The 22,528-nt window shown below is 30.6% G+C and overlaps 1 protein-coding gene across 1 annotated transcript in view; it reads left to right on the top strand.

Annotated features, from left to right (window-relative positions):
- The window catches only part of LOC129221014 (WD repeat and HMG-box DNA-binding protein 1-like), a 44,275-nt gene that overhangs the window by 16,022 nt on the left and 5,725 nt on the right, over window positions 1-22,528 (top strand). Inside the window, exons 11-22 of the mRNA XM_054855449.1 lie at window positions 228-303; window positions 3,574-3,776; window positions 5,419-5,603; window positions 7,271-7,352; window positions 7,470-7,635; window positions 9,251-9,368; window positions 10,035-10,143; window positions 12,389-12,450; window positions 12,881-12,995; window positions 17,418-17,546; window positions 18,548-18,789; window positions 20,756-20,865. Of these exons, the coding sequence (XP_054711424.1) occupies window positions 228-303; window positions 3,574-3,776; window positions 5,419-5,603; window positions 7,271-7,352; window positions 7,470-7,635; window positions 9,251-9,368; window positions 10,035-10,143; window positions 12,389-12,450; window positions 12,881-12,995; window positions 17,418-17,546; window positions 18,548-18,789; window positions 20,756-20,865 (1,597 nt within the window). The remainder of the gene's footprint in view (window positions 1-227; window positions 304-3,573; window positions 3,777-5,418; window positions 5,604-7,270; window positions 7,353-7,469; window positions 7,636-9,250; window positions 9,369-10,034; window positions 10,144-12,388; window positions 12,451-12,880; window positions 12,996-17,417; window positions 17,547-18,547; window positions 18,790-20,755; window positions 20,866-22,528) is intronic.

The raw sequence follows: 22,528 nt of genomic DNA on the forward strand, positions 1-22,528 counted from the left end.
ACATGTAGTGGTATGTAAGGGTGATCCTAGAGTGTAGTGTAATTTACTCCACTTCATAATAATTATGCTACTTTTAAAATTTGAGAGTATGTACTTATTGTTACTTGGTTAAAAATCACTTGGGTCAAGCTTCCTGATAATTTCCGAAAATTTCTCACTGTCTTCAGCAAATTTTACTTGAGTCCACTTGTACCCCTGAAGTAATATCATTACTTTGTTTTATATAGGATGCTACATTTCTTGCCAACATTGCATCTACTGATTTTCAAAATGAAGAAAATGATGATGAGGATGGAGAAAATGGTATGTTTTTCTACCTTAATGCTTCTCTCTCATAATGAGAGTAAACACTACCCATGTTATTGTTGAACATTCATTTTTCATGCATGTAAATTAATGATATAGTGCAACACTCCTTCACAGATGTCTCATAAGATTTTAAGGAATGTGCTGTGCGAAATTTTTCAGCCCATAATAGGCTTCGCATATATCCCGCAAGTTGCATATTTTGAAATATTGAAAAAAAAAATGCTGGCAGATAATACACAGAACCATATAATCCTCAGATAATATGCTGTGCCTTATTATTACGCAAAATACTACATGCTGATCGCTGCAATAATAAAAAATTAAAAAAAATTAGACTTGTGCTAAACAATGTTATCTCATTTTTTCAAAGTATGCTTTATTTCATGAACTATTAATATAATAATAAAAATGTAGTAAACCTAAAGCAGATGCTAAAAGATGGTTGCATAGTTACAGGAAAATGCTAAAATTTCGCATGATGCATGGTATTAAAGGAGCATAAAAATAAACCAAAAAATGAAGTTTTTAGCCAAACATGAATGATTTGGACAGTAAAATAAGAGTAATAAAATTATAAAATATACTAAAACCAAGTTTTTGCAAGTCTTGAATAATTTAATTGTTTTTTCTCCTCATCTTGACAGTGGTTAATTCAAGAGCGAATTATTGCACTCAGATCAAAATATTTTGGAAACATCAAAAGAATCAGTTTTAATTATTGAAAGAGTTTAAATTAGAACCTTTTGTTTTCACTCACATTTAATGACTTGTCTGCATTTTTCACCTTTTTGAACAAAACAACTCCTTTTTAGAAGTATAATTTAAAATGAAATGCACCCCATTTTGCATCTAAACGAGTATTTAAAGCATTATAAATCATGAGCAATGATTACAAATTTACAAACAATGTTCTTGAAAAATCAATCTTATAAATAAATTTTGCTTTAAAAAAGTTCTTATAATCCATGGCAGCATATAATACATAAAATGTTCAACTTTTTTAAACAGATTATTCTCCGGCTATTAGTCCAAAAAATATGGTAACGGAAAATGTTGGTGTGCAAATTATTGAATTCTTATTCTCATCACTATAAATTACCTTTCATAAAAGCAAGACATTTTTTAAATAACTGTCATCATTGCAAATATGTTGTATGATATACAATCAGCAACAGCAATGCAACAATTCGTCAGGCTTAACATATGCTGGGTACCAGGTTACCATGACTTTGATTTAGAGAATTTAAACCTCTTTTAAAAGCATGCTAAAGCATTCAGGGCTCTCAAATAGTCTTCTTTTGCCTCCAAAGTCTGTTTTATAAAGTTAAGTAAGTTTACTATAGTATGTTTTTTTTTACATTTTAGCCTGTTTAGTCCTCTTTAATTGATTTAAAAATCATTTTTAAAAAGCCCTTTCCCCCTCACAGTGATCTGCAATCAATTATTGTGCCGAAGCAGTGATATGCGATCTTTCTCCATCCACCACATAAATGTCCTCTTTAAATTCAACTTACTTTATGCTAATCGAAAGTCTTTAAAGAAGTAGAAATAGCCCCCTTTTTTTGGCTTTTCTTTTCTTTTTTTGGCTTTTCTTTTTTTTCTCTTTTTTTTCTCTTTTTCTTTTTCTTTTTCTTTTTTTTTTTTTTTTGGAGAAAGAGAAAGGGGCATTCCATGTAAAATGAAGGTATTTTTATTACGATATCGTTCCTCAAAAAATAAATACAGAAATAAATTCTTAATCATTCAACAAAAATAATTTTCTTATGATTGATTAAATTTAAAAAAATGCATGCTTGGCCTGCAGTGAATGATTCTCATAACAAGGGTATTTATGATCCGACATTTCCAAAAATTTTGGTCTGGCAACATTTTAAAACCGAAAAATTATAGTAAAAAAACCTTTTAAAATGTTTTTTTTTCCAATGAGTTTTGTTTGCATATTTGAAGAGATTTTACAGGGGGGGGGGGGTGTCAAACTTCCGAAAGTGTTACACTGTAGTAAGAAAATTTTACTTTAGCCCACTTGCACCTCTGTCTCTTAAATTATTTGATAGTAAATTTAGGAGCCATGGTTGGCTACCTCACCCACCATTGTTGCACCATTTGATTTCCTTTTATTCCAATCTATGTATGACAAAAAAAACTTGAAAAATTGTCTGATATCCAATCATGCTATCTTCATATATTTCTCCCAAAAACCAATTATTTTCTGTGCATCCCAAATTAATAATACAAATTTAAAAAAATATTTTTTGAAACTAAACGACATTACTTTCTGGTCCCCCTTAATATTTCTGGTTTTCTCCTTAAATCAAAGCTCATTGTAAATGAGTCTGAGCCTCTATAAATGAGTATTAGCCTGAGATTGGTAGGTAATTGCACCTTAAGTAATAAATATTGGTAATGGTAATTTTTTGGAAATATTTTTCTACCTGGTAAGTAGAGATGTTATGAATTCATCATATAAGGGGTTACAAAATGTACCATATTTTCTTGTATATTATCCGTGGCGGCATGTATATTATCTGCAGGTCCTAAGATCGGCCTGAAGAAAAAAATCTTTGTATAATCCGCGAATAATACGATGCAAAAAAAAAAATGAATTTTTGATGTAACATACAATTTTAGCACCTAAATTAAAAACGTAAAGATGTAATAACTTTTGAAGTATATTCAATATTAAAAAAAAATAATCTGAAAAATAAAAATTTGTTCTTGAAATTCATTATAGTACGCTAATTACTTGAAGACAGAGTCAAGAAAAGAGCAAACAGTCTAATCTTATGCATATGAAGGCTTCTTCCTATACTATATGTTTATTTTACATACCCTGAATCGCTTTAGAACATTCAAGCTATATAAAATAAACAACATACAGGCAGGGTAACAATCTCTAATGGTGCGAATCCTGCCGTAAATATTGTGGTTCAATGCGTTGGTGTTGAGAAAAAAAAGTGTGCAATTAATCCGTGGCTGCATATACTACACACCTCATTAATTTTACACTTTTTTAACAGATAATCCGCGGATCATATGCAGGAAAATACGGTACACAATTCGCTATTAATTCAGTCTGAGCTTATAAGGACTGTATATTATGGTGATGTCATAATGAGGTTTGCCGGTAGTGTTTATTCTTTATTTGTAATTTCCTCGATATGGTGTGTGTGGTTTTTTTTTATAACAAACTTAGTGTTCAGTTTGAATTTCTTTGAAAATGAATCTATGCTAGTAACAATTTTAATTTCAAAAAATTTTGTTCAGCTTTTGACATAGGTGCAATTAAAGCATCATTAGAACCTAAAATATTTGGTTCTGCTGAAGAAATGGAAGATATAAGCAACAATATTTCTGTGAAAAACGAGATAGATGAGCCAAAAATCAAGATAGTTGAAGCACCAAAGCCACCCATGCAAACTGCTTTTCAACCTACCTCTAGTCCAATGCACTTGGAAAGAAGATATATGGTAAATATCAGTTGAATAGCATGTTTGTTGGATTTCCAACTATTTTTTTAAAATGCATTTTTACACATACAAAGAAATTATGAATAATTTAGAATATTACCTGAGTTTTAATTCTTTGTATCCAGCTTTATTCTATGAAAAACAATGTATTTAAATTCTTATGAGTTAGGTATGAATTTCTTCATTCTTTTCTTAAATACTTTAAAGGAATTTCCAACTTTTAATCATTTTTAATTGACTTTAAAAAGATTTTTACTTTACCTTAACATTTTATAATTTTTTAGTGCAAAGTGAGATTACATGCTTTTTTCTTTTTTTTTTTCCAGAATTTAAGTGCATATTTCAGTTATTTTTGTACATATTGCACTCTTATTCCTGATAAAATGAGCAATAATTAAAAAATAAAAAAAGAAAATTATCTTTTCCTGAAAAAATATAGTAAACTTTGTTACAGAAGTTTAAGAAGGTAAAAAAAGGCATACCTTTTTAAGATATTTTAAATGCAAAGAAAACATTATTTTTTTCACTAAAATAACCTGTTTAAGCCTTTTCAAATTTACATGCTGATTAGCTGATCTCTCAGCAGATATCATACCCTGAATAATCATACCTGCCAAATTTTTGCATTAGGTTTTTACGCTCCAGTCCTGATTTTTTACTCATTTCAAAAGTCCATTGCATCTGCTTTGTAATGCTTGCACATTTTTATCTGCTAAGCCATTCAAACTCAGACACTAATAACTTTGTGTTAACTACTGTTTTCAATCTTACCTACATTTTACTTTCTTGCTGAGGACTGGCAGGCTCCTTGTTTTTTCATGCCCATGGCTGAGACATCTGCTTCAAAATGGAGTCCAAAAGTACCATTTACAAGCCAAATTACCCCTGCCTGCTCGGAAACCAAAAAATAAATAAAATAAATAAAACATCAAATTACATCTGATTCTGAAAGGGCGACTGTCCAAATTTTGTGCCGCTTTTTCATCTTGACTTTATTTATTTAACTGGCCAATAATAGAATGAAATATTGTGTGAACTTCTGATATGATTAGTAATCATTATTTAAAAAGATTATATCATGAGCTTTTCTCTAAAAATAGCACTTCCTCCGCCAAACACAAATCTTAAACACATGCCGTGTTTAAGATTTCAATCCTTTTTCATCCTGTAAATATTTCAATTGTTTTAAAGTTTGGAAGTTATTTTAATCTACACTACCTAAAATCCACTTATTTTATTTTATACTTTAATAATTTATCTATTTTTAACTCCAATTTTAAGTATTTATTATCACATTATTAATTCATTATTTTTAGGAAAATTCTGAACTTCAAAGGATTAGTACGTATTTGTGTCGCCACTTAATTAATAATGGTATCTCTGAAAATATGTTTTTCTCAACAAATCTTTTTTTTTTTTTGTGGGGGCGATGGAAAAGACGATGTTTTTTCCAGTAATTCTAAAAATTGTTTTAGTTTCTGCTGTATGTTGTAAAAAAATAAATAAATAAAACATAAAATTCTTTTGAAAGATGATCATACTCTTCTCTCTCTGTTGATAATACAATAACAATTTAATAGCAATGTATGTATTAATTTCCAGTAATTTATATCTCCCTGTGTTCAATCTTTTCAAAAAATAGCTTTGGAATGCTGTTGGAATTGTACGATGCTACAACACTGAAGAAGAAAATTCTGTTGATGTTGAATTTCATGACACCAGTGTTTATCACCCTTTACATCTGGATAACGTAAGAAACCATACAATGGCATCTCTTTCAACTGAAGCTCTTTTGTTGGCATCTCCAAAACTAGAAGACTGTTCAAGGTATTGAAATATATATAGTTATACACGTTGCCCCCCGAGGGCCCCCTGTTCTTACCACTTTAGTTATATACATTAGAACCAAGCGAAACTAATTGGTACCAATGTTTGTTTGGATAGCAAAAAAAAAACTTTACTCAAAGGTCTTTCAAAAATGAAAAAGGAAAAGATGTGTGCTGAAAAAATATAAATAAGTACTCAGTCCAGTCGCATACCTACACCCGGGGCAGTAATTTAGGGTGTAACCCCTCCCCCCCCCTCCAAACACAGAAAAATAATAAACAAATGAAACAGGAAAAAACTTTATTGTTCTATGTAAACATGAAATTCATATAATTTTCAGACATTTGTTTTCTACGTTTGTTTAGCACACTAGAGCAGCCAGAAATACCTTCTGGAGGGGGTCTTTTGATGAAAAATACCTTCTAGATGAAGTTTTTTGATGAAAAAACCTCCCAGGGGGGGGGGGGGGGCTTTTTTGATCAAAATATCCTTTTGAAGGGGTTTTTTTTGACCAAAACAGCACTTTCATATACATAAACTACTGTAGTTAGAATTTGCATTTATGTAAAAACCAATGGCTCTGGGGGGTGTTTTCACCCCCCCCCCCTTCGCTGTGCCTCTGGTTTAGCAGTAAGTTACCATCCCTAAGCCTGGGCTAAGGCCCAGAACCACATGCAATATACTAGACTGCCAGGTTATCACATCCAGAAACTGTAGTTTCGTTCTTATTAGAACTCTTCAGTCTGGAATAGTGAATAACCGAGCTGGAGGCAGATGTCATCTCATTAAAACTGAGAGCGCCAACAAACTGGTAAATAATATAAATTCATCTCATCAGCAAGTGTCCGCAGCATGGTACGGCTCGACTTGTTAATTGAAGGCAAAGCTTGGGTATTTAGCAGTAAGTTATTGCTCCTGAGCCAGAGGGTTAAACTGGTGTAATTCACCAAACTGGGTGCCATAGTGCAAGAGCCGCAACTAACTCATGATGTCAATAATCTTTTTCCTAAGAAAACAAAAACCGAGATACTTGCAGTTGAAGTACTTGTATAAAATTTAACTAGGATCTTTATTTATTTTTTTGGATCCTTACATTTAATGAATTACTTGTCCCATTTAAAACTACTTCTGTTACTTTGATTTTAAAGTCATGTGTTTTAATTTTTAAAATCTTCAGTTGAATAAAAATAAGCACAAGTTAATATATAGCTGTACTAGTATTAACAAGTTTAAAAAAAAATAAAACTTGTGTAATATTCAGTTAATTAGAACCTCCCTCCCCCACCACACCCTCAGATCTGAGCTAAAAGGTGGGTCCCCTTTAACCATATTTTGAATCCTGATAATAATAACATTGAATATAATCAGCTTTATACTTCTGGTTTTTTACACCGATAAAACTTGCCTTATACAGGCAGATAGAAAGCGTGTTCAATGCTAGGAGACTGAAAGTAAACTATAACTCTTGCATATTAGATTTATTTAATATTTATTGCAATTGTTACCGATGACTTTTATTGTATTTTAAAGTTAAACTAACATTCTTTCAGCATTAATGAGTTCATCTGATTTCTGAATGAAGTAAATATGCCACTGGAAGTTTGATTTTTTTAAATTATGTAAAAGCTTTTTGTATATCATAAAAATATATTGCTGTAATTTTCCAGCAAACTTGAATGCTTACATTTTGGCACATGGGACTCTGCTAAGGAATGGATTGTAGAAATGTCTGAAGAAGAAGAAATTGAAGTAATTTTTTTAAATAACTCTTTTATTTTGTAATTTTTATAAAGTTACAGATTTTTATCAAAGGAATATTTTTTACTAGAATCTTTTTTTTTTCTTTCTGCCCTCTTTCTTTTTTAGGCAATTACTTTAGGAGAAGGATTCGCTGTCTGTGTAACAAATAAGCGATTTGTCCGTTTATTTACTATAAGTGGAGTTCAGTGTGAAGCATTTTCTTTGCCTGGACCTGTGGTTTGTTGTTCAGCTCAAAATAAACAACTTGCAATTGTTTATCACAAAGGAATTGGTAAGTAATATTAATTGATATTTTTGTCATGTTTTCCATGTTCATATTTTAAAAAAATTCCAAACAACTTTCCAGTTACAGATTTTTCAAATTAAACTTACTATATAATTAATTATTATTTGTATAATATTTTCCTTATTGTTCAAATCAAAAATTGGCAGATGAAAAAAAAACTGTTTTAAATGTTTAGAATTAAACTTAATAATAAAAATAAATAAATAAAATAAAAACTTTAAAATATTTTCAAATAGTTATAATAGTGATTTAGTAATTAATATTTAAATAAATAAAACCACTCAGATTTTATTTTTGAAGAATTAAATTGTATTCTTCAAAGATTTTCCACTCAGATTTCACAAAGCTTATTTTAGCTGTACCTGCCAACATGTACACATTAGATATAAAATTTATCCTTTTTAGCTGCTATTACACTTTTCCGTGCCAGTCTAGAATTTTTATTGTTTCAAAGTCTGATTGCTTTTAGTTATATAACACTCACTAATTTTTGTCTACTATGGGATTCTACCACTTGGACATTAATAAGTTTATGTGGACTATTATTTTCAAGCCTTTCTATATTTTATTTTTAGTTGAGGATTTGCATGCTCATCTTTTTACCACTCCCATTTAAAATTTTTTATTCAGTTGCATCCGAGTTAATTTAAGCCAACGCCATTTGCAAAACTTTGCCTTAATGCATACCAGGTGTACCAAAGAAACAGTTACTGAAGCATTTGATGAAATTAATGTAATCTAATTATTTAAAACGTTTAGTATTACAATAGGTTTCTAAAGTCAAGGGACTTTTTTCTGGAAAAGGTTTGGCAGAAGTTTGGGGAATTTGCGAGTTACTCAACTAAATCACTCAGCGTTATGTCACCCAACTGTGTTCAAGGAGGAAAGCGTGCGAAGGAAGGAGCGCTCGCTTTTTGTCACGGTGGTATAATGAGCTAAAATGTTGAATGACAGATGATTTTGCTTTTCCAACACTAAAAAGTAAAGTTAGCAGATGTACTTTAAAAGTTTTTTTCCCTTTTGAACGAGGAGTCTGGACCCCCTCTCTGGCCGGTCCCCGGGGATTTTGCTCCTGCTGCCCCCCTCCCCTCTTGGCTGCCCTGAATTCATGTAACAATCGGATTTGTAAAATAAAAGCAACTCTGTTGGAAACCTTACAGTTTATTAATTTTTTTAAAGAAAAAAGTAAAAGCAACTTTGTCAAAAAATTTGATATTGCAATTTACAAAAATCACATATTCAAAATTAATGTTTGATTGATGAATTTACTATATTTGGGGCAAACCTAACTTGGCAACATTGTTAAGGCTAGACATAATCTAATCACAGCACTACAATGCTTCCATTCTAGGTTTACCCCAACGGTGGTTTAAATAGTTTTTGGTGTTTGGTATTTTGTTGCTGACTTTTTTAAATGGCAATAGTTTCATAAATATTTCTGTTAAAAAGCATAGCATAAATTGCATCTATTTGCAAAAATTGTTTTATTATATTTATTTAGAACTTTTTGTGAGAAAATATAGCTATTGAATACATTTTAATTCACAAAAAATTAATTTTTCCATTTGTTTAAAATAGCGCAATAATGTACTTTTTTTAGGCATTGAAAGTGACCAGTGCTTCAATTTGATGCTTGTGGAAGTAAAATTAGGTGGCCATTGCATCGTCAGAGATTATCCGCTTCCTCTTAGTCCTAAATCATTTTTATGTTGGCTTGGGTTAGTATGCCTTGTGCTATTTTAAATAAATTTGTAACTCTTACTCAAAACACTAACTTTCAAAACTTAGTGAGTGCTTTTCTCCTGTTAATACCTTCTGTTAACTAAAGTCCTTATAAAAGTTCCTATAATAGTTCCTAAATAGTTACTATTAAATTACTAATTATTTGAAACTGATTATATTGCAATTTCAATTTGATTGATGTACGTATCACACTTACCCCACAATATGGAATGCAGTTGCCTCTGATTTTACTTTCAAGAAGGTGCAAAGTTCGCCCTTGGTATGACAAAAGCCTAGTTACAGTATTAAATCGAAATAAATCTTGTATATTATTTGCAACTGGAACTAAATAGAAACACATTATGTTTGCTGACTTCAGTTGTTTGATACTGTAACAAAAGAGGTATTGATCACTGGGCATTCATGTAACATATTCAATGAATGGTAGAAGTTCCTTCATGCTAAAGATTCTCATAATTTTGAGGTTGACGCTATTAATCAGGTGATGCATCCTCCTCCATCTTACCTTATACATAGACATAAGTAACATATATCAGTGTCTTTTATTTAGTATCTTATTAAAGTGTTTTTTTTTTTTTTTTTAATTTTCCTGTTAGTTGTAATTTTTCTATTAAAACAAATCTAAAATATCATCTTTACAGATATTCAGATGAAGGACATCTTACCATTGCAGACACATGCGGTGTGGTTTCTCTTTTCAATACTCGTTGGGGAGTAAAATGGACACCTATAGCAAATGTTAATCAAAATGTATGTTTTTATGTTTCCTTACATTTCATTTTTATATATTATATAATCTTTGCATTTCGCCTAAAACGAATTTAATAACACGTTATAGTTTTCAAACATTTAATTCAATTGTATATTTTTAGAATAATATGACAAACTCATTATTCATAAGATATAAATAATATTATAGAATCGATCCACACTTTTCAAAAAAAAAAATTTCCTGATTAGTTATATACAAGTTTTTAAAAATTTCACATTAACAGTGTTTCTGGTTTTTGCCCTTATCATCCCCCCCCCCCCAAAAAAAAAAAATGTTGACTGTTTTGTTGATCGAATATTTGCCAGAACGCGACTTGAAAACTGCTGGTCATGTGAGCTCAGGCCCGCGCCAAGCTTGATCGACGCAACCCAAAAACGCAATCTTAGACTATCTTCAATGTTGTTAGAGCACAATTTTTGGAGGTTCTCCTCAAATTGAGAAGATTTTTTTTTAGGGAGGTGGGGAACATCCAGAGTTTGGCATTTTTAAAACTTTCGCATTTGAATACGGATTAAAAAAGGTGAAAAAAGAGGGAATGAAAGAAAGAGAAATGTAGTTGGGACGTAATTAGCTGACCAATAATCTGCAACATGGAAATTTTTAATTCAAAAATTCATTTTAAAAAGAACTAAGATTTTGCCTCCACATTTTATAAGCTGAAATGTGAAGATCTTCACATTAAAAATGAAATCTTTCTACATTTTCGTATTTAAGTAATTAAGAATATCATAAAACATTTCACGGGGGAAAATACAGGAGTTTAAAATCTTCATTAATTAATTAATGCTACTCATAAAAAAAATTCATTTGCACTTAAATCATTTTCGAGTATCACTTTCAGTTTCAGGGCGAGGCGCATCCCTATCCTTTATTGACATATTATACATCTTAAACCGTTAAAGTAAAAAACATGAATAATTAATCCTCCCGTTTTCCGTTTACCTAAAAATCGGAAAACGGCAAGTATTTCATTCTGGAACACTGCACATTTTTACTTCATTTCTCGGAAGTTTTTTCGATTTCAGTCAACAAAATGGGGAATGGCAAATTTGTTGCGCCTTGTATCTTTAACTAGAGACATACCGAGAAAGCATTCACGGCTTCACATCAGAAGGAAAAATGCTAATGTATGCATTAGTTAGTTCAGGTGTTTTCAGAAAATGCACGTTTAGACAAAATAAGGAAATAATTTTTCCATTTTAATGTGCAGTATAATTTCACCGCCACCATTTAAATATTAAAAAAATCAATTTTATTTTTATGTTTGGAGATTTTTCCCCCTATTTGGAACATTTTTAATAGGTAGAACTCGGCACCTTTTCGACTCTGGCACTGTCGTGGGCCGCACAACCTTGCAAATAGGGATGGCGCGGCCCTGTGTGAGCTTAGCAAGAAAAGAAGAATTTCAGCTCAGTAATGTGCTTATGGGACAAGCAAATCAAGACCCCCCCCCCCCCCCCGCTCTTTATAAAATTAAAGAGTTAAGTAATTTTGACAAAAACAGCATTACAAGAAAGAAAAAATCAGAAAATTTTGAAAGAAATGTATTAATATGCAGAGGTTGATTCATATGCAAATTTTAAGCTCCATTAACTTGTCTGAAAGTCAACCATCGGTAAAAAAATCCTTCCAGCTTCCAAGTCATTAGAGATTCCCAAAAAATACAGTGAAATACGTTTAACACGAAAATGCTTGACGTCAAAAATCCATCAACAGGAAATGGTGTAATGACCCAAACGGTATTCTATTCTATTCAATACAAACCTTTTGACATGAAAAAAATCCATTATAGACCCCCTTTAGTTTCCTGTTAAACGTTTTTCACTGTAGTTCTTTTTCCTTTTTTTAACCAGAAAAAGAAGGAAGTTTACAAAAATGTTCACAAAATGCGGATCTAAAAGCAAATACCTGGATCAACCCCTGATATGATACCAATAACAGACTTGTTTTTGTTTTTTACTTAATTTGGCTAGTTTTTTTTTTTTTTTTTTTTTTTTAAATTGTGTAACATAATTATTTATGTATTGCAGGTGTTTAGACAGTTACTTGTATTTTACTTATAAATTCATTATATAGAATATTTTTCTTGCCTGAAAGTGATCCATATATTTATTTGCATGCATTTATCATGTTTCTTTCTTCTAAATGATTGTAATGTTTATTTACGCTTGTTTTTACTTTCTAAAATATTTTTTTTTAATTTGAACTGTTTTCCTCCCTCAGTTAAAAGGAAAGTCAGACAATTATTTTGTTATTGGACTTTCAGAAATAAAGCAAGAAATCAGGTATTTTCAGTCTCTTTATCTTGTGTATTTGTTTGCACTGCTCTTTATGCTATGTATTTGTTTGCTTATAATGGTGTAATTATACAAGTATCTATAAAAGAATTTTGCTTACACATGAATTTGTTATGGCCACTTCATTTAACTAATCCTACTGAGATGTGAGGTATAGTTGTCTGAAAGTGTTTGCAAAATATTTATAATTACATCAAAGTGTTCACATTTACTTTTTGGAGTGTGTGTGTGAGGGCTGAAAAAAATCATTGCTTGAAACTTGGGAATCATGAATTTAGAAATAAGGTAAAAGGTAATAAGAATAATAATTGAGTTAAAGTTTTAAAACACATTAAAATATTTTGCCAGTTGCTTTTTATTAATAAACATAAATGAGTGATTTAAACTTTATTTGTTTCAATTTTATTTTTAATTTTAGATGTATATTATGTAAGGGTTCCAGGTACCCAATTTTGTTGCCAAAACCTACTGTGTCTGTGGTTTCATTTTCCCTACCATTTTGTGAAATGACTACTGATAAAGGTAGATTAGAAGTAAGTTTATTATTTAGCTCTCTCTCTCTTTTTTTTTTGCTATGTTTGATTTAGGTTTTTTAAGTGAATTTAAAAAGCAGAAAAAGTGCATAACACAGAATCTTTGTGTTATACAGTACATTAGATCAATCAAATTTTATTGTTACAGTTTCCTAGTTGGAATACTACTTAGATCAAAAGAACCACTTCCAGGGTAGTTGTTTTAAGTTTAAAAAAATAATAAATAAATAAACAGCATAATGTTGGTGTAGCATCACACAATGTTTGTGGCAGTGGAATGTGGGGCATAGTAAAATAGTGGATCAAAATGAGAGGGTGAAATATTTTCTCTTTGCATCACCAACTATCCAGTAATATTTTAATTGTGTTCTTTAGCAAATAAATTATTCCAGTCAAACAATAAATTGTCTTAAAGATCAAGGTGTATAATTAAACAAGTCATTTTCAAAATTTGCTTCCCATGTTGTAATATTTTGGAAGTTACAAAAATAATTTTGGTTATTATAAAATGGTACAGTTTTTGTAATTAATATTTTAAATATTGAGATCCACGCCATACTTATTTACTTAATATTAGGCATGTTAGGATTTCGAATGTTTCATGCAATTTGCCAAGTGCACGCAAAGAGAGTGAAATTGTTCATTTCATTTATGTATTCATGCATTTATTGCATCACTTACATATTCATTTATTAATTTGTTTATGTTCCTTTATTTATTTTAATTTTTTATTCATTCATTTATTTTCTTTTTCAATCATTATTTTATTCACACGTTTTTTTTTTCTTGTATATAAATTAATCAGTTCATTTATTTGCTCGCTTTTAGTTCAATTAATTATTTTTTTATTTGTTTATTTATACATTTATTTAAAAAAAAACATTTTTAATAACAAAATAGAAAGTATTTCATGAGAAAACATTTTTTTTTTCACTTTGCTTCATGTAATTGTGAAGTGAACATTTTCCAGTTTTTTAAGGTACAAGTTTATTGCCAAATATAGAAAATAATATTTTCAATGCAAGCTATATCACAAAATACATTATTCCCTTATGTTGTGTCATTTTCAGAACAAATTCGTTCATTTTGAAACTTTCACTTTGTGCCACATTCTCCTTCTTTTTTGTTCAAAGCTGTATAGCTCAGAGGGAGAAAAAAGAGATATTCATGAGATGAGTGAAGTGGTCTCTTAAATAAAGTCCAAAGTGGAATTTATATAGGGGAATATGGGGCAAAGTGAAATGGTGAAATTTTAACTATGTAGTAACATACAGTTGCTCCTTAAAGTGTTCGTACACCTTGAAATTTTGTAGTAAAACCAAAATAATGCAAAACTGAATTCGAATATGAAGCCCAATTTTTTTTTCACACCATTCTTATACCATTCTGAATAAAACCCAGTAGTTTTTTTCAAAATATTGCCAGATTTTATTTTTCAAATTTGTCCAAAAACAAAGAGACAGAGAAAAAATACGCCACAAAAGTCATCATACACTGAAATTTTTCGAATAAATTCTAGTCATAATTAAAATTATCATATGCGTTTTTTTAATTATTTTTGCATTGTAATGATACTATAAAGTCATTTGCCTTTAATTGTTTGTGTATTTATTCCCTAATATTCTGCTTAAATATTTTAAAATGATAGGTATGCATAGAAAACAACAAACACGATCGGAATTTGACTTTTTCCCCTCTCACAGTAGCCGTAAATTGGTTTGAAATGTCTCTGAGTTCGTTAATTTACATCATTCTATAGTGAAGTGCTTGATAAAATGCTTTAAAGACAAGAATCGGGTCGAAAAGAAGGTAAGAAAAGGTTAACTGGCAAAGTTAACAAAGCGTGATCGGAGGTTTTCAGTTAAAAAAAACATGAAAAATACACATTTCAGAACTGAAAAAGTTTCTGCAGAATTGAATAAAACATTTTACGTTTAATTTTTGCCTAAAATTCTTCGCCAAGTTCTCTGATTAGCTGGATTAAATGGGACCTCTTCTCGCAGACATTTTCTTGTTCGTTCGAAAAACAGTAAGCTTACGCTTTTTCCTTAAGCTTAGAAATATCTCCAATCGCCAGATTTAAACTTAATGGAACATATTTGGAGATATCTGGTATCTAGATTACGAAAATACACCATTGAAACGAAAAGCGAACTAGAAACTGTAAGACCCGTAGTGCAGCTGAACACTTACTCAGAAATTGCACAAAAAAAGAAAGAAAAAACAATGAAATCTATTCCCAGACGTTTAAAAGCTGTTGTTGTTACTGTATGATATTCTACTAAATAATAACTTAGTCAAAAGTTAGATTATTTACTAATTTTTTGACATTTTTTCAAAGTGTACAAAGACTTTTGTGAGATAAAATTTCTGGCACTTTTTGATTTTTAAAAAATTAAGTTTTAATGTTTTATTAAAAATTTTCATGTAGTTTTGCTAAAAATAGATCATAGATCTTGTAATAAAATACCTATTTCGAAATATTAATTCTAACCAATGGATAAGAGCCTATTTCATTGAAAGTCGTAGGTGTACAAACACTTTTGGGAGCCTCTGTATGTAGTCAATTCCAGTCAAGAAAAAATTACCTCTGAAAATCAAAGTACAGTCGACTCCCGCTACAACGCGATTCGACTTGTGTGAAATGTCTATAAAGCGAATTTTTCACAAGTAACAAATTTTAGAGCTAGCATAAAGTTTTCACCTATAACATGATTTTTTTTGGAAGGAAGTATCAGCTTCGTTATTGGCTACTAAATATTGATTTCGTGAATCCACACCCCTTTACCCAATACACAGCCAAAGTTCCCACACCAAACTAGTCTAGTGTATCAAATAACCACACAGCATCTTTCATTTATTTATTTTTTTCATTCTAAATATAAAAGTTGTTGAAAAATAATGGCATCTTAGTATCACCGTCATCTAAAGTTTGTGAAGATGGGAAGAAAAAGAAAGTTTCTGATAAAAAAAATATAAAAAATGCTAAAATTCTTGATATGCTTGAACAACTACAAAACTGAAACGTTATAAAGGCGAAGCAAGTGTATTTAAAAATGTATTAGATAAGAATAACGATCTGATCGTGGAGCATAAATCATCACTATCCTCATTTTTTAACTCTTAAAGATTGTTACTGTATCTACTGTACTATTATAGTGCATCATTTTAATTTTACTACATGCTGTGTGTACCGTGCTGTTTTATTTTATGTCTTTCTTTCCCATTGGTTATTCATTTTGTTCATTTTAAAGTATTTCATGTGGAATAGTAGTTTTTTATTTTTTAAATACTGTAAAAGTTCAGTTCTCTTTATGCAAGAAACTAGTGTATGATTAAGGAATGCTTCAGAGATAAGTGTCTAAATGTATTTAGAATGCTTCAAAAAAATTTTATGCATATATTTTTCCACAACACGAAATTTCAACTTACGCAAGGAGTCTTGGAATGCATCCCTCGCGTAATTCGGGACTCGACTAGCAATTTTCAAAAATTGATACTCAAATTGTAATATTTTATTGTAAGTCAAAAATTATTTTGATATTATTAAATGATAAAGTTCTTGTTATTAACACTTTAAATATTAATTGGGACCTTCTGATATTTAGTGCAGTATTCATTTAGTTAATATTTAGCTTATTTGTATTTTTAATTAATATTTTTCACTATTAGTCAAGTGCATGCGAGGCAAAGTGAAATTAGTTTATTTCCGTTACTCATTCAATCATTTACTAAATCACTTATGTATTCATTTATTAACTAATTTATTTACATTCCTTCATTTAATAATTCTCTGATATTACTACATTCACTTATTTTCTTATTCATTCACTAATTTAATGCACTCATTTATTTTCCCTTGTGTATTAATTAATTTATTAGTTTAAAGCTCCATTATCTTTTCATTTATTCAATTATCCTTTTATTTGCTCATTAATTTGTTCAAAAATGTTTTTCACAATCAAAAAGATAATGTTTCATTTGAAAAATATTTCGTTTTTCACTTTGCCCCGTGAAAAAAAAAAATATATATATAAATTTCCATTTTGTTTGAAGGAACAATTTTGCTCCCAAAAATAAAAAACAATGTTTCAATGCAAGTTTTATTATGAAATGTGATGTTTTTTCTTTATGTACTAAAATTTTCTAAACAAATTTTCAATTTGTTCATTTTGAAAAAGCTCAGTCATCTTAACCATTTTACTTTGCCCCACATTACCCTACATTATATCTTTATCATTAAATAAGTTTAAAAAATCTAGACGAAGAAGTAGTAGTTCTCTTTTACCATGCTTAATCAAGCACAAACTCTTTGCAATGAATCTCAATTTATTTCTACTCACTGTTTTTATTTATCTGTTACTATTATTCTACAATTTTTAATCAACATTTAAAATTTCATTTTTATTTTGTTACTTATAGGAAGAAAATCGAAGGTATTCACTTACCCACAAGTGTTTAGAAAATTTATTGAAAGAAGGGTATGAAGTTGAATCTGAGCATAAAAGCGTGGAAAAGAAATGGATGGATGTCCTACTAAAATTATTTGCTGTAAGTATTGTGTTAGCAAATTAGTTTTAGCTATTTTTGTGTTTTTAGTACACAAGATGTCATTTCTATATTTGTCATGAAACCATTTTTCATCACATTTCTTCACTTCTAGATACAAATCCTTTGCACTTGACATCGAAGTTATTTTAAATCTTATATAATTAAAAACTGAGCGTGTGTACCTATGTATGTCTAAGTTACTTCTCCCGAACGCCGATAGACTGACCATCGAGCCAGGTATCGATAGATTCCTAATTTTCCCGTTTTTATGTTTGGCTATTCAACATAATCCTCCGATAATAATTAGCAGAGATCTCAATTAAAAACTATTAATTATGACTCTTAGACATAAAATTCCTATTTTTCGAAGGCTTTCCTCTATTCAAATTATTATTCAGTGCTTCATCTCAAATTTCTGTAACAATGCTTTTATTAAAATTTGTAATGGTGAAGAAAATCATTGAAACCAAAGATCTGTTGTCATTTTTGTTTCTCGAATATGAACAAATAAAGTTTATGCTTTTGTTTTAAAGGCTTTTCCTGTAATCGGGGGACTTAAAATGTTTACTTCTGGGTTATTTTTCCGCAATCTGCTCCAAAATGTTACTGTTTTTTTTTTTTTTTTGTTCCTGCTTGATTGTTGAACACGCGTCACTAGACATAACTATTATTTTCAAGGTGCACCATGACAAGCCGGGCGATGCAGCTAGTAAGTGACACAAAAATTGTTTTTAAAGATGTTTTTCTCATGTTTTTTGACTATGTTTTACTTGATGCTGCTTTCCTTTTAACACATTGATTGCCAGTAAATGTGTATAAAAAAATTTCAATAAGCGCCAATGCTATTTTATACATCTTATTAATTGGGTCTTAAAACTAGATCTCAGTAGTTTTGTGTTAAATTCTTTTTGAAAATTTAATTTATTTTTTTCATAATTTATTTGAAAATTATCATTTAAAAAAAAAAGTATGGCATTTATAAAATGTATCTTATTCCTTAGCTAGCTACAAGAACTGATAGAGAATACAGAGCTTTAGACATAGCTGAATTGATGCCTAATCCTATAGTAATTCAAGGTGCAATAAAATATGCAACTCAACGACATAGGATTGCACTTGCAGAGCGATTGGGTGAAGTAATGAATAAGAAACTTAATGTTTGTGAAGAAGAAGAAGATGAAGAAGATTTCCTTTCAATGAAATATGATGAAGTTGAAGAAATAAGAAGCTCTCCTGCTATCCCGTAAACAAAATTTCATATTCATTGCTTTGCTGTTATTATGTTATGATGTGCCTTCAATACTCTTAATATTCGTTTTGATAAATGTTTGCCTTTGTAGAAAATTAAATTGTGTAAAACTTATGTTGAAATGCTTCATTTTGTGATTATTGCTTACAGTCTGGAAGTTCCCTTCTTTTTCACAATGAAAATGAATCTTTGTAGCCCTATAAATACATTTATGTAGTAAGTTTTGCAATTTAAAAGCACAGTGAAGCACCATTTTTACGTTTCTCTTTTATACATTTTTATCAATTATACATTTTTTAAATTAATCCCTGCAGAGTCTAATACACATTAACCTATATCTATTACACATTTTTTAAAATTTGTATGCTTTTTTCATCCATTCCCTTCCAAAACGTATAAACGGTGCTTCAGAAGTGCCTCCCCCATAACAGCAAGGGCACACCCCCTAAATATTGCAAAGACACCCGCCCCCCAAAAAAAGCAGAATCTCCCCAAATGAAAAAAATACCCCCCCCCCCCCTAAAAATTTCAATGGCGCAGTCTGTGTCATGACTCCCCCTAGGTGAGCACCCCTGCGGTGCTTTACTGTAGAAATAAAAGTGATAGAAATAGTTTTAAAACTTTCACTTTTTAACACTTTTTTTCAGTTTTATTTGTAGTATTAATTACGTCTCATTTTCCTCATCCTTGTTTACATGTAAATTCTTACCTATTGTAATTTTTTGCTTAATGTGGTAAAAACTGAAAAAAGAAAAAAGAAATCAAAAATTTTGTATTAATATATGTAGTTTTTGGTAACAATTTTAAATTTAAAACTTAATAATTTTTTCATGTGTTTGGTGTATCACTTGTCATTGCTACATTAATTGTTTTTTAGTTATAATAGTAGCTCAGCTCGTTATATTTTACTTGAAATTGAATTTTTTATATGACATTTCCATTTTCCAAAGCATAGATCAGCATTTTCCCCCACAAAACTCTAGTTTAGGTATTCTTGTAGAAATTGTAGGTTTTTCTGAAAAAATTACATCTCGTAAGTCATGGAATGTTACCACTGGAAGTCATGGAAAGTCATGGATTTCAAAACTCTAAATGTAGCAGATACCCTGTTTCAGAATACAATGTAACTCTAGAGTCCATACTAAATATTAATTGTTTTGATAGGTAAATTCACCTCACGTACTTTGTCAACAGTTTCAACTACACTACCTCGCCATTTGTCCCCGGACACCCCTTGAACAGGATAATGGTATGGTCGTGTTTTCGTGGTATAGGCTTGGTCCACTTGTTGCAGTGGATGGAATCATGAATGCCGAGCAGTAACAAGCAGTTCTAACCAACCCAAGCAGTTATTACCTACCTTGTGGCAATACTTCGGAAATGGCCCTTTTCTCTTTCAACAAGACAATGCACCATGCCATATCGCACGTTTTATTGCTACCTGGTTCGAAGACATGGATGTGGAAAAACTTGATTGACCTGCACAGAGTCCAGACCTTAACCCCATCGAGCATCTTTGGGATATGTTGGAGCGGCGGCTGAGAGTCAGGCCGACCCGGCCCCGAAATAAGACTGAGCTCTACGACATGTTGAAGGAGGAATGGAGCCTGATTCCTGTTGCAGCATATCCTCACTTGGTGGAAAGACTTCCTCAAAGAGTTGCAGCTGTCATTGCAGCAAATGGTGGCCGTACACGCTTTGATGTTGTTTGAGCCCGCTTTACGTGGACTTGTATGAGGTGTTCGGTGACAAATGGCAAGATAGTGTATATTGCCATGCATTTACTAATAATGGAGAGTTACCAGATGATAGGAAAATTACCAGAAAGCCTGAATTTTACCTATTTTGTTTTTAATTTTGCAAGTGGCATTTATGATTTTATGTACTTGTTTTTTTTTTTTTTTTAATTTTTTTTTTATTTTGAACTAAATCCAAACTGAAATAAAGTTGTCATTAACAGATATCTTAATCATGAAGAAAAAGATACAGTATTGCGACCCAAGCCTCTTTTTAGAACCAGAAATGAAACTCCTAAAGAAACTTATGAAGATGTAGAAGTTTCCAGTTTTGGTCAGATTATTTTTATAGTCTAAGTTTATTGTAATAATTCAGCATATTTACATAATTGCTTTTGAGTTCAAAATGTGCTTTGCAGTTAAAAATGTTATTGTTTTTTCTTCTAAATAATAGCATTTGCAATAAGCAAATGAAACAAATTTATGAACTATGACATATCTATGTTCAATTATTATTAATTTCTATTCTATATTTGATCTCATAAAAGCTAATGTATAGTTAATTTATAGATCACCGTGATATCTCAAACGTCCTTAGTTTAAAACCTTTAATGTCTGCATTTTCTGTAAAAAAAACTTTTGTATTTGCTACTGTTATCTTAAAATTTATTTTTTAAAACTTTAAATTGAAATTTCGCTACGAGCATAGTTGATGTTTTTTCTTTGGCGAATTTCGTAGTAGAACCAGTTCTGGAAGCGTTTGCGTGTAGTATTTTATCCCTTTTCCTGGAAAGTTAAGAATGGGGAATAGTGATGGGAGATTAAGGGAGTGTGGTTGTAAGACAGTGCTGTAATGTGTTTTTTTCACCAGAGGTTAGATTCTTTGCACTTTTCTGTTTTGGAACACATACCCACTTTGAGAACAAGATCAATTTTTCTTAGCTAAGGGTTAATGCAGGTCTTTACTTTAGGGGATGTCCACATTTGGAAGGGGGGGGGGGGGAATTGAGCTTTTGTTTTGTGGGATAAAACTAAACCATTATAAAGTACTATTATTTAAGAAAAAAGTACTATTATCATTATTTTTTGGGGGGAAAGGGGGGGGGGGGTGTTTTTCTTTCATACAGTTTTTTGTGAACAAAATCCTCTCATATTATATTAAGCATGTTTAGCTATATTCAGTAACTTAGTACTTGGCGGTGTATTTTATGTTTAGCTATCACAAATCTAATCAGAAATCCCTTTGATCTAAAGTTGGGGTGCCCTCCAAGAAAGGGGGGTTTTTGCATGCCGGGGGGGGGGGGGGTGCTTGAAGGACTTCCCTGGAATTAACTTGGAAGCTGGAGGGTTTTTTTCTGATGGTTTGTCTCCAAACTAATTGATCAAGCTTAAAAGAGATGAAGGAACTGTTTTTACAAATAAAATTTTGTGAAAGCTCTAATTTTCAGATTTGAATTTTGTTAAGTGAATGAATGACATAGAATTTTGTAAAAGGGCAGCAAAGCGGACCCAATTTGTGTCTGAATCTTCCGCTAGTACTTGACTGACTTACCAGAGAAAACATATTCTACGTCATTCCATTTTTTACTTGTACAAAATGGCTGGTGAAAGTGTAAATTGAACATGGTATTAATTGAGATAAAATTAGAATTTTGAAGTCTTTGCATGGAAACAATCTTACAAATAAAAAAGTCTAAATTTCTGCTCGTCTCAAAATCCTTTAGTAAACTTTCCACAATAAAAAAACTGTTTAGTTATTGAAATAACTACTGTCCAAGACTTGTGTAAAAAAAAAGGAAACTTTAATAGTTTGCTTATAAAAAAAAACGGCTAAACAACATCTAGTATTCGGTCAGAAATAAATTGATATTAGATACTGTTATATCGAAACAGATATGAAAATAAATTTCAAGTCTAGTAAAATGCTGAGACAAATGACTTAACAAGTCTTTCACAAGTCATGGTTATACAAAGTAGTCACATGGAATAAAAATGTA

Source organism: Uloborus diversus, chromosome 4, assembly GCF_026930045.1.
Source record: "Uloborus diversus isolate 005 chromosome 4, Udiv.v.3.1, whole genome shotgun sequence".
Taxonomy (NCBI): Eukaryota; Metazoa; Arthropoda; class Arachnida; order Araneae; family Uloboridae; genus Uloborus; species Uloborus diversus.